The 12,722-nt window shown below is 44.4% G+C and overlaps 1 protein-coding gene across 1 annotated transcript; it reads left to right on the forward strand.

Moving 5' to 3' along the window:
* Positions 1–1,073: 1,073 nt before the first annotated feature.
* Positions 1,074–8,490, forward strand: LOC127327921 (uncharacterized). Its single transcript, XM_051354740.2, has 10 exons — positions 1,074–1,226; positions 1,429–1,758; positions 1,842–2,053; positions 2,396–2,453; positions 2,531–2,619; positions 3,233–3,337; positions 3,410–4,537; positions 5,425–7,119; positions 7,220–7,457; positions 7,833–8,490. Exons 2-10 carry the CDS (start codon positions 1,434–1,436, stop codon positions 8,303–8,305), a joined length of 4,323 nt encoding a protein of 1,440 aa, XP_051210700.1. The 5' UTR covers positions 1,074–1,226; positions 1,429–1,433; the 3' UTR covers positions 8,306–8,490.
* The last annotated feature ends 4,232 nt before the right edge of the window (positions 8,491–12,722 follow it).

Below are 12,722 nucleotides of genomic sequence, written 5' to 3' on the forward strand. Positions count from 1 at the left end.
GAAAAATGCACCTGTTTAGCTATTTTTTATTTTTTTAAAAAACTTGAATGAAAATACATGCAAAAGGAACACCCTTATAATTTGAGCGAAGTGTAGTTAGTTTTTGTATATAGGAGAAAAAGTTGAATATGTAGGTTTATCAAATGCTTTGGCAATTTCCCTGTGTTGAATGCAACCATCAAATTTGGAACTAGATCTTTAGGACTCGTTGGCTCTGTACTTAGGAGCCCCCGATCTTCGTTGACCTTGTCGAACACCACGATGAGAAGTAAGCGTCCATGGCACGAACCCTAGATAGGGTTTTATTTTAAAGACTTTTTTGGCACTATGTAACTTACTTTTCTATTAATAAAAAAATATTACTCCCTCTATCCACCAAAAGTGTCTCAATTTTGTTACAATTTGAATGTATCTACTTGCTACATAGTGTGTAGATACATCTAAATTTTGACAAAGTTAAAACGTTTTTGGTGCGGCGAAGGGAGTATTAATAAAAAATATGTCGGGTCGCTAGGACAGAACCCAGCCCAAACAAATAAAATACGAACATTACAATTTATTATCTTTTCGTAGGTTACATACTTGCATATTCTCGGTTCAAACCGAGAACCAACCCAAAGTTGGGTGGTTAGAAGGGTGGTTATACACCCAGCTTACAAGAGTTCAAACCTTAGGTTTAACATCTGTGTGTCTCATAAATGCGAAATATTTATTCTATGGAAGGCGATGTTTTCATCGACAGTGAGGCGCCTGTGACGACTTTGTCAATTTCAAGATCCAATCCACCTGCTCATCTTCCGAAAGTACTCATATAGGTAGGGTGTGCGTGTGAACGTTCATATGAGAGCATCTTGTCTTGTGTTTCTTAAGAAAAAATATTCTTGGTTCAAACCTGACATGGACGTGCCTGACTACGTTCTCTGCAACATGACTTATTCCACATTTTTTATAATTAGTTTTGTATATTTAAAATTTTATTTATTAAAAAGGGGTTCCCGGGCACCCGAGAGCCAAAGAGCCGGCTGTCTTATTACAAGATGCCACTGCTGCAGAAGACAGTGCGAGTGACGTGACTGCCGAGGCGGGGAGAGGAGTGGCGTCCTCCTTCTTTCCGTCCGGCGAAAAATCCCATCGCCGGCCGCCGGCCGCCAGCGCCGCATCCCCGCAGCGAAAGCCCTACCCCGCCGTCGCCATCGGGCCGCACTCCCCGCCAGCTCCCGGCAGAGGTACGGCTTTACCGCTCCGACTGGCGACCGCCGCCTCTGGCGCGCCTCCTCCGCCGCCCAAGGCCACCTCCTCTGTTCGGATTTCTCTACTTTGGGGTTCTTTTTTTTTTTTGTCTCCGGACGGCGGGCGCCTGTGAAGGTTTGGTTCCTCTGATTTTGTGACTCACTGACGGGGATCTTTTTCTGCCGTGGCTGATGCTAGGCGGAATGGGCGACAGACGGCGGCCAGGAGACGCGGCGACGGAGAATGCTGGCGCTGGCACGCCGGCTTCCGGAGGCCCTGCCATCCCGGCGCCAAGGAGCGGCACAAACGAGGCTGTGCGCGGAGGGCCGGGCCCAGGTCGGAATACGCCCGCTCCTGCCCAGCAGACTGGTTCTTCCGACAGGCAGCAGGATGCTTCCAATTCTCTGTCGGGAGATTCAGACAGACAGCAGAGCGGGAATGCTAGCAGTTCCTCAAAGAAGCGGAAAAGGATCAGCGCCAGAAGCTACTTTAAGAAATTTAAGTTGGCCGAAGGGGCGAATGCCGCAGGTAACACATCCTCTTTGAATCGTAACCACGCCCTTGTACAGTCATTTAGCCTGCACTGCCTAACTTATCTCTGAACTTTCTAGATGTAGGTGTTGCTTCTGATGACAAGGAAAACACTTCGAGCGGGCATGTGGCAGACAGCAACATCTACAAACTATGTGAAGGTAGCAGGCTAATTGGAAAAAACAAGAGACAATCAAGCGACGCTGTATCTAAAGTTTCCGAACGCCTTGTTTCTGGTTCGCATGAAGCTTCGGAGACAGTGGTTAAGCAAGGTTCTGAACCATCTTCAGAGGTTTGTCTTCCACCCTTTTGCGTTTCATTTTGTGATGCCACCTTTTTTTAACTCTGCAAAATAGCAACTCTTGGAGCGTATTTGTGAGTTCTTGGTAGACTTCACCGGCATCTGTCTCAGGATCTATCTAATGTCGCAATACTTTCTTTCTTTGCCTCCATGTCACTGGCAGAGGGTTTGTTATACTGGAAAAGTTTGGCACTTAAGTGGGATACTTTGTACTTTACATTTGATAAAAAACATCTCCGAACTTATATAGATCTACGTAGATAGCTATTTGCTAGTTTTTACAGTAATATTATGATTCTGCCCTCATCTCATGTACCTTTGAATCTGCACCAGGCAGGACCTACATTGAGCCCCCCTCTTCAACAACATGATGACACCCAACAAAAAGAAGGTATCACGTTTGTCACAAGAATACATTCTGCTGCAGATATGCATATTAAACTGTTCTGATATAATTTTGCTCTAAAGGGGTGAAAAAACTGATGAGCACACCCAAGAATCTTCACCTCCAACTTAAGCAGGAACTGTCAAAACTAATTAAGGTGCTACAGCTGCCGGTATGCATTTTCTTAGTTCTTCCACTTTCTCTTTGTTTTTATTATGACATGCTATTGATATAATGCATCAAATAGTTAAAACAAATAACCATAAATGTAATCCTTACCTACATGAAGTGCACAACTACAGCTAGCGAGGCTCTGTTTGACATAACGGAAGTAAAGCCATGTCAAAATCTTGAATGTGCCCTTATTCATGGACAGATAGAGTAAGTAGCACTAACTAGTAACCCAATCTAACATGTTAGCCAGGTTACAGGTGAGCACTATCCCTCTAGTCTTAACAAACACAACTCAAGAGTCAATAGTTAAGCCTTTTCTGTTTCCCACGTTCAGTACTTCATTGTAGGAGAGTTTTAATTATTGGCACCCCAATTATGGTACGTTTTCAAGATCTTTTAAATGTACCCTATTAGGGAAAAGGCAATCTAAAGTAGAAAATTGCTGTTAAATGTGTCTGACTGTCTGCAGTTCACACATGCTCTTTTTCGTACTTTCTGTAATTTAATCTGATACGCGTAATTCGTATTATACATTTTTTGTTGCTTTGCTCTCACACTACTTCTTCGTGGTTGCCCGATCTAACATGCATTCTATATAAATACAAATGCAGGATAATGTAAAATTTATGGCCGATCAGTTATTTGAATATGTTCTGAATAATCATCAAGTTGTTACCGAGCCAGTATGCATCTTGCACGCGTTCAACATAGCCTTGGTAAGAGAGACACCCACACAAAAAAAGTTATATCTATCAAATATGCTAATGTTCTTTATTTATTTTCTCCAGTGTTGGTATGCTGCTTCTCTGCTTAAATGTAAGGTAGACCGCAGAGAGTCGCTTGTCCTTGCTGAAAAAGGCTTGAACTGTGAATGCAATGAAGAACTTGTGGCATTGATGTATAGAAAATTGAGGACCCTAAAGGAAAAAATCCCATATAGAGCAGGTGAAATAAGCATCAAGGGTCGACCAGTGTCAGTAGAAGACATCAGACTTTCATGGCAAGAGACCTCTACTAACTTGGAAAATGACCACATTTTCCAAAACGAGGAAATGGATCTTCATGGTGAGTTCTCACATGGTGCATGTCAGGAGACCTCAGCTGTTGCTGAGCAGATAATCTCAGAGAGGCAGGAACCTGTTCAAGAAACTTGCAGAGAATATCACACGCAAAATCATGAGATTCTTAGCATGATTGTGGAGAAAAGTATAGATTTAGTTAGAAATGTTTTCTCCTTAAGAGAAAAGAATATCCTTTGCAAACAACAGCTTGAGATATCAGGTTTAGTGACACACAGGCAGAACAATGTCATCAGACTGAAAGAAGTATGCAGTTTAGTTCTGGAACATGTCTGTAGAAGTCACATTGATGAAATGACCAGGAGAAAAGAAATAAAGCAGACTGCTTATTGGTTCACTATGCTCATGTATGGATTTTTGGAGCACATGAAGTTCCAACATGAAAAACTTGAGGGACTGCAATCTGATACATGGTCTTCAGAGCGACAGCTGAAGGAAAATCTCTACCAGGTAGCAAAATCAGGCCAATTAGATCAAGGCTTTGATCAGCGCATTGCTCTACCAGATTCAAAGTTTGTTATGGAAGAATTCATCCATTTTAAGGAACGGGATGGTGGGTATCGTATTGTTGAAAGTTCTCTGTCACATTGTAAGCAGCCATCAAATGCCACATTGTTGATAGAAATAGTACGAAATGAAGTTCTTTCAGAGCCCATATCTATCCAGCCAATAGAAAATGAGCCAGTTGAGACTTCTGTGGGCTCTCGCGGTAGACTAGCATCAGAAGTTGTTGATTTTTCAGAAAACATCATCAGCTGTAATTCTGATGGCATTGGTGTAGAAAGTGCTGGCTGTTCATCAAGTACTGTTTCTTCAAACAATGATTCCATCGGTCAGGTATTATGTTGCTCATTTTCAAAATGTATTATGCTTGTCATATGCCAATATGCGTGTATAAGCCTCATTGTCTAGACACTGTACACAAGGACTATGTGCTTGATAGCAACCTGCTTGTGCTTTAATCCTGCCTTTTCGAAGTGTTAACATTGCTATATTTTGCACCTTTGGGTTTATGCATGCTATCAACTTATGGTGCCAAGACAGGATCGTGGGATTTCAGTAACTTACCGTTAGTTTCTTTCTTTGTATTTTATCTTCAGTTAGGCTCACCACTTACATATCTATCTCCACCTAGGCACCACCAGTCCGCAAGCCTTCAAGCATGCGACCTGCTATAACTGTCTGGTGTGTTTCCTTACCGAGGAACACATTAATAGACCAACTTGTCTCAGACACAATTAGTATGGGCGAACTGCAGCAAGATAGGTTGATTTTAGTTATCTCCGAACCCCCTATATGTGAAATGATTGTACACCACCATGCATTTAACTTGTCCAAATTGTGTACTGAGGTGTATGCAGTTTGTCATCATTTTGCAGCCTGTATTGCCTGCTGTACTCTTGGCAATGAGAGTGATGTATGTTATCTTCATATGAATATTTTCTTGTGAACAATTAGCTCTCTTGTTTGGTGGAAAACACTTACCAGTTGGCACAGCTAATATTTATTTTGGTGATTTCAGAACTTGGTAGCTCCCATACATGTACGGGCACAGCATACATAGTGGTCATTTTATCCTCTCTCATATAAGATCAGTGTGTCATGCTTCACATTTTGTGTTTCCTTGTATTATTATACTTAAATTTTTTTATGTGTTCACTGTCACCATATATGCTTTAGTGATGTTAGAGAACTGATCACAAATACCTTTAATTTTATTCCAGGAAGCCTCAACCTGTAGAAATACTGAACATATTGTGAAGCCAAGTATGCTGCTGGGAGGTGCAACTTCTCTTGTTAGAGGAGTTAATTCGAACAATGATGACACTATGGACACAGATGGCCACTTGGACTCACCAATGTTGGCTTCTTCACAAAGCTTCATATCCATGGTTGGAGCTCAGTCTGTTTTACCATGTATGTCTCCCCATCAAAGCACATATCTGTCTGCTCAACAAAATGTAGCACCTTCATGGTGTCCACCTGTCGAAGCAGAACATACAGGTGTGGGCACACAAGAGATTCAGGTTATGCAGCCTGAAATGCAACCATCAATCTTCTTTCCGGATGCTCCACTTCAAAAGATATCCGATGACAGGAGCCAAACAGGGTTTCAACCAGATAGAGCAACTGGACTGCCACAAGGAGCCGCAGAAACTTCTCTGCATTTAGGTGATGCCAGAATGCAAGGCCAGGGAAAAAGTGATGGCAATGTAGGTGCGGATCCATTGCTGTTAACTTATCCTGCAGATAGCCCAGTTACCCTACAAGTTTCTACCGAAGTTGAAACCCAGACTTGCGAACCAACTATGCCTGCAACACAAAGTATCAATCCACCTGCCCAACAAAATGTTCTAGGCACAGAGGCAGCCAGCGATTTGCACCCTAATGTGCAACCATCAACCTCAATGCAGGATGAACCTGAAGAGGCAGAAGATGAACCTGATGCAGTGGATGAGCCTGCAGAGGCAGAGCGAGCAGCTACCTTTGGTTTCATAGCAGCTCAGACTTTGCAGCCTGAAACGCAATCATCAACCTCTACACAGGATGTTCTGTTTGAACGAACTTATCTTTCTGGCATGCCTGTGCTACATAGTCCAACTATCCATCAAAGTGTAGAACCTTCACTGCATCCACATGGAGAAGCAGAATCTGTGGTCATGGTGACAGCTCATGATCTCCAGTCTAAAATACTACCGTCAGCACCAGTGCCTGCGGAACAAAATACAAGTCTGCTTTCCCAACAAAGTTTAGCAACTTCGCAACATTCACCAGCAGAAGCTGAACCGGCAGATATTTTGTGCACAAAGCTAGCCTGCGATTTGCAGCCTTCGCTAGTCGAAATGCATGATCAACCTGCAGAAGAACAATCATGTATCTTGCGCACCATAGCTGCTCGGAATTTACAGCCTGAAACACAACCATCAACCTCAATGCAGAGTGCTCCTTTTGGGAAAACCCATCTGTTTGTCATGTCTATGCTACAAAATCTTACGGCCCATCGTACTGTAGAACCTTCACTGGATCCACATGCGAGAGCAGAATCAACACATACACTTTGCTCGCTGACAGCTCATGTTCTGCAACCTGAAGTACAGTCATCGGCCTCAATGCAGGGTCGACCTGCAGAAGCAGAAGGAGCAGTTATGTTAGGCTCCACGACAGCCCATGATGTGCAGACTGAAGTGCAGTCATCAACCAAAGTTCAGCCTGTTCCACTTGAAAGAATACGCCCTGAAGAAAGGAGGCAAATTGGTTTTCTGCCAAATATGGTATCTGGTATTGAACAGCCCACACACCACCCTCCAGCCAAAACGTTAGTGTTTAATAATCCAATACTTAGTGGCGACCGGCTGAAAAATGAGTTGCACACGTTAATGCATTCCAACAGTTTGCTTAGTAAAGACCATGAACATAAGGTTTGCTTTTTTCTGTCTGTTATTTGTTTTGCTGTAAGTTGTCTGTGCCAGTCATCAGATTTTTCTTGTCTTCCTTGTCTGCACATCTATTTTTCAACAGAAAGCACTACTTCTAATAGAGTGCAACCAAGAAATAGAGAAGATAAAAAAGAAGTATGCCTCATTACTTCAAAAAGAAGAGTCCACTTATGTTCAGGCCCTGAGGGATCTCACTGATATATACAGGAAAGGTCTTGTAGAGGAATCACTAGCTGAGAGTTTTCGAGGACAGATTACACCATCAGCTGCAGCTCAAGGTATCCAACTGACAGCTGCTGGCATATCTTGTTGTTCTCCAAGTAATATTCTGGTCATAACTATTCTTTCAACATATAGCTTGGCTTGCTGAGATATTTTTGTTGAATGTGTATTTTTGAACAGTCCACCCTTTTGTTTGATCGACCTATAAGGTGCAGCATGTTACATGATTTATCTACCGGTGTCTTGTGTGTATATTCGGTTGTTTTGTATGGTTAATAGTAGATTATATTGTGATCCGTTCATTCTCCTGCTGTTTCTGGCTTCTTTCAGAGGAATGCCACGCTAGGTGGTTGCATTACATTGATCTTCAAAAGCTGAAGGGCAATTTAGGTCCATGATCTGTTGCTTAGTGAGATGCTCCTTGATCCATAGATCATGCGAGTAATGTTTGCTTTTTTCCTTGTGCAATGCAGGGAGCCTTGTAACCGAGCATGCATTTGAGCCTTCTTCAGCGCATGCATTTGAGCCTTCTTCAGCAGCTGAACCATCATCAAGATGGAATGCCCAACCCCAGTCAATCCTAGCTGGACATCTCTATGGAACGACATCATCACCTCTTGTTCCAGCGCCTGCGCCAAATGTCAGCGAGGGTTCTGCAGGAGCACAACTGCATGCATCCGCTCCTCATCTCCAGCATCTCAGGATGCCATGGGCACATGCAGTTCACACAGACAAGCAGCAACTTCCTCCTGCTAGTCCACCATTGGGACAGTATGCCCCTGTTACCATGGGAAGCTATGCATCGACAGTTCCATGGGGAGGTGCTGTATTAAACTGCATGGATCCAAGTTTAGCTCACCAATCAGTGTTGCCATCACAATCAAGCTCACGTCCAGCACCCCCGCTGCCATCCGGTCGACATACAGAGTCCATCCTGAATATATAGTATATAACTAGTTTTCCTCGCCGGCCGAAAAGAGCATATGACTTCGGTGCATGTCTCTGACAGCTTAGGCTTTGGTTTAGCGTGTAGCTTATTAGTATTGCGCATGATTTCCTCTTGTTCGACTGACATACATTGCTCATGCTGTTGTAGGAGGTTTGGGAAATGGCACGAGGCGCATATCCATGCGTATGAGAGGTGAAAAACTTGGACAAGTCTGAAATTAAACATAGGCAAAGCCTGTTGCTATGCAGCGACACGATGGTGGTATGATAATGATGTTCAGGTGTGTGTCTTTGATCCAGGGGCCTGCCGGTCAGTGGACACATGCTAGACAAGATGATCGCTCCTCCTCCCCTTGGTTGTTGCATGCGTCCCTTGTGCTGCTCTTAGTACTGCTACCTGTTGACTCATGTTGCTGACGTTCACTTATATGATTGTTCCGTCTCAAGCTGTTGCATCGAGTTAATCATTCCAAGTAAGCTAAGTAGTGATGTTGGAATGTTAGAGGGCGGGGAGAAGATGTCAAGTGCAAGCTTGCTTGTCTGTTTAGATCTTTATCTTGCAAGAAGATGTGTTGCATTTGCATCTCGAATTACAGCACAAAAAAAGCTCTTTCCTTCCTCCTGGCCTGGTACCTGTTATCTAGACAAGCATGTGCACCTTGATGCCGTGGGTGGGTTCATCGGTAGCTTGGCATTCAAATTAAGTTCAGAGACTGCAACAGTCTCGTCACTGACAGGACGATTTCAGGTCAGATGAGTACTCTCATTAGTCATTACCGACTGAAAGTGCTACATTCAACGATCACTCTTGGGTGTCTCGCCCCAGTGGTCGATCGTGGGACCTCGATGCAGCCGATGAGGATGTACTTGAGCTGGACTGGATGTACCCATCCGAGCTCGCACCCCGGCCATCCGAGTGCACATGTGCAGCCACCCACACCATGCCGCCGGCCATGGATTCTTTGGTCGCGTTCCCGCCCTGCCGTACGCTCTCCATGGTGGCCGTGTAGCATCGCCTTGTCGCGCCTTCAGTTCAGCCCGTGTAGACGGTGGCCCGGCTATAGGCGTCGATTAGGCCGTAGATGTGCGGTACACCGTGAGGACCTCGATCCCGAATAGGACGCGGGGCGGCGGAGGTGCGCCACCCGTTATATATGACGCGCGCGCACCGGTCATGGCCGCGATGCCATTGGTGACATGTATTGAGTTGAGCGTGATCGGCGGAGGATCGGAAGGGTGTTGCCGTACGTCGGGCTGATCGGCGAGGGCTTTCACGATGTCGAGGACCTTGCGCCGGAGCTTTTCAGCGGGGCGGATGCCTTGCGCCGGAGCTTTTCAGCCGGGCGGATACCATGTGAACGGCGACGTACGTGTAGCTCGCACCATCGGTGGGAGTACTGGCCAATGGGGTAGACGACGGACCTGCACACAGATGTCCTAATTACGAGAATTGCGCGGGAGGTGGGCTGGGCCTGCTGGTGGAAGGAAAGGGATCGAACGAGGGGCTCTAAGATAAAATAAAGGGGAGAGCGGAACGTAACAAATCTCCTAATAATTTCCTCCTTCCTTGCAACGCCAACATGTCGGCGGCGCTTGGTCACGCGGCGACGACGACAAGGCGGCTAGGCGGCGGTCCGCTCAGTGCGGAACAGCGGCGGCTCGTGTCGTCGGTGGTCGGCAAGGTCACCAGGGTACGTCATCCTTTTCCCCGCAAAAGAAAGAAAATAAATTAAGGATTCCGAGCCACCTTAATTTGATCAGTTTCGCGCGCGTGGCAGCCCGTCACGGAGGCCGAGCACGATCACGTCTGCAATCAGATCAAGCAGATCGAGGAGAAGAAGGAGGAGCTGTACACCATGATCGCCGACCTCGCCAGGAGCTACAAGGTCCCCCGCAAGATCGCGCATCGGATGAAGCGGCTCAGACTAACTTTACATGACCGCGTTCATGAGACTTGTTCCTCGTTCGACATGCAACTTGTATTGCATAAGAGGCTTTGCGGGTGTCTGTCTCTCCTACTATAGTGAAGATTCAATTTACTCTTCTATTGACAACATTAGTATCAACGTTGTGGTTCATGTTCGTAGTTAGATTAGATCTCTATCGAAAACCCTAAACCACGTAAAATATGCAAACCAAATTAGAGACGTCTAACTTGTTTTTGCAGGGTTTGGTGATGTGATATGGCCATAATGTGATGATGAATATGTATGAGATGATCATTATTGTATTGTGGCAACCGGCAGGAGCCTTATGGTTGTCTTTAAATTTCATGTTGAGTAGTATTTCAAAGTAGTTGTAATAGTTGCTACATGAAGGACAATCATGAAGATGGCGCCATTGACCTTGACGCTACACCGACGATGATGGAGATCATGCCCGAAGATGATGGAGATCATGTCCGTGCTTTGGAGATGAAGATCAAAGGCGCAAAGACAAAAAGGGCCATATCATATCACATATGAACTGCATATGATGTTAATCCTTTTATGCATCTTATTTTGCTTAGATCGCGACGGTAGCATTATAAGATGATCCCTCACTAAAATCTCAAGATAATAAAGTGTTCATCCTTAGTAGCACCGTTGCCAAGACTTGTCGTTTCGAAGCATCTCGTGATGATCGGGTGTGATAGAATCAACAAGTGCATACAACGGGTGTAAGACAGTTTTGCACATGCGGATACTAAGGTGGCCTTGATGAGCCTAGCATGTACAGACATGGTCTCGGAACACGTGATACCGAAAGGTAGAGCATGAATCATATGGTTGATATGATGAACACTTTGAGTGTTCGCCATTGAAATCACACCTTGTCTCGTGATGATCGGACTTAGGTGCGGTGGATTTGGTTCGTGTGATCACTAAGACAATGCGAGGGATATTGTTTTGAGTGGGAGTTCACCTAGATTTTTAATTGTGTTGAATTAAAATTTGAACTCAATTTGTCATAAACTTAGTCTAAAACTTTTGCAAATATATGTTGTAGAGATGGCGTCCCCAATCAATTTTAACCAGTTCCTAGAGAAAGAAAAACTTAAGAGCAACGGTAGCAACTTCACCGACTGGTTCCGTCATGTGAGGATCTTCCTCTCTGGCGGAAATCTGCAATATGTGCTTGATGCACCGCTAGGTGACCCTCCTGCAGAAACTGAAACCGATGAAGTAAAAGCTGTTTACGAGACTCGGAAAACTCGGTACTCTCAAGTTCAGTGTGCCATCTGTGCGATCTGGAATCCGATCTTCAAAAACGTTTTGAGCACCACGATCCTCATGAGTTGATGAAAGAGCTGAAAGCTATTTTTGAGACTCATGCGGCCGTGGAATGCTATGAAGCATCGAAACATTTCTTCAGCTGCATGATGGAAGAAGGCAGCTCCGTTAGTGAGCACATGCTCGCCATGACCGGGCATGCGAAGAAACTCAGTGACTTGGGAATAGTAATTCCTAACAGACTGGGGATTAATCGTGTCCTTCAATCACTGCCACCAAGTTACAAGAACTTTGTGATGAACTACAAAATGCAGAACATGAACAAGGAGTTACCTGAACTCTTTGGCATGCTAAAAGCTGCTGAGATTGAGATCAAGAAAGAGCACCAAGTGTTGATGGTCAACAAGACCACCAGTTTCAAGAAACAGGGCAAGTCTAAGGGAAAATTCAAGAAGGGTGGCAAGAAAGCTGCCACGCCTCCTATGAAACCTAAGAACGGCCCTAAGCACGATGCTGAGTGCTATTATCGCAAGGAGAAGGGACACCGGAAGCGTAATTGCTCCAAGTATCCGGCTGATCTGAAGAAGCGGCCTTGTCAAGAAGAAGAAAGAAGGTATATCTGATATACATGTTATAGATGTTTATCTCACTGGTTCTCGTTCTAGTACCTGGGTATTTGATACTGGTTCGGTTGCTCATATTTGTAACTCGAAACAGGAACTAAAGAATAAACGAAGACTACTGAAAGATGAAGTGACGATGCGCGTTGGAAACGGATCCAAAGTCGATGTGATCGCTGTCGGCACACTTCCTCTACATCTACCTTTGGGATTAGTTTTAAGCCTAAATAATTGTTATTTTGTACCCGCGTTGAGCATGAACATTATATCTGGATCTTGTTTAATGCAAGACGGTTATTCATTCAAGTCTGAGAATAATGGTTGTTCTATTTTTATGAATAATATCTTTTATGGTCGAGCACCAGAAAAGAATGGCTTATTTCTGTTAGATCTCGATAGTAGTGATACGCATATACATAACATTGATGCTAAGCGAATTAAATTGAATGATAATTCTACTTATATGTGGCACTGTCGTCTTGGTCATATTGGAGTGAAACGCATGAAGAAACTCCATACAGATGGATTACTTGAATCACTTGACTTTGAGTCACTTGATAGATGCGAAGCATGTCTAATGGGA

Source organism: Lolium perenne, chromosome 1 (genome assembly GCF_019359855.2).
Source record: "Lolium perenne isolate Kyuss_39 chromosome 1, Kyuss_2.0, whole genome shotgun sequence".
In the NCBI taxonomy this organism is placed as follows: Eukaryota; Viridiplantae; Streptophyta; class Magnoliopsida; order Poales; family Poaceae; genus Lolium; species Lolium perenne.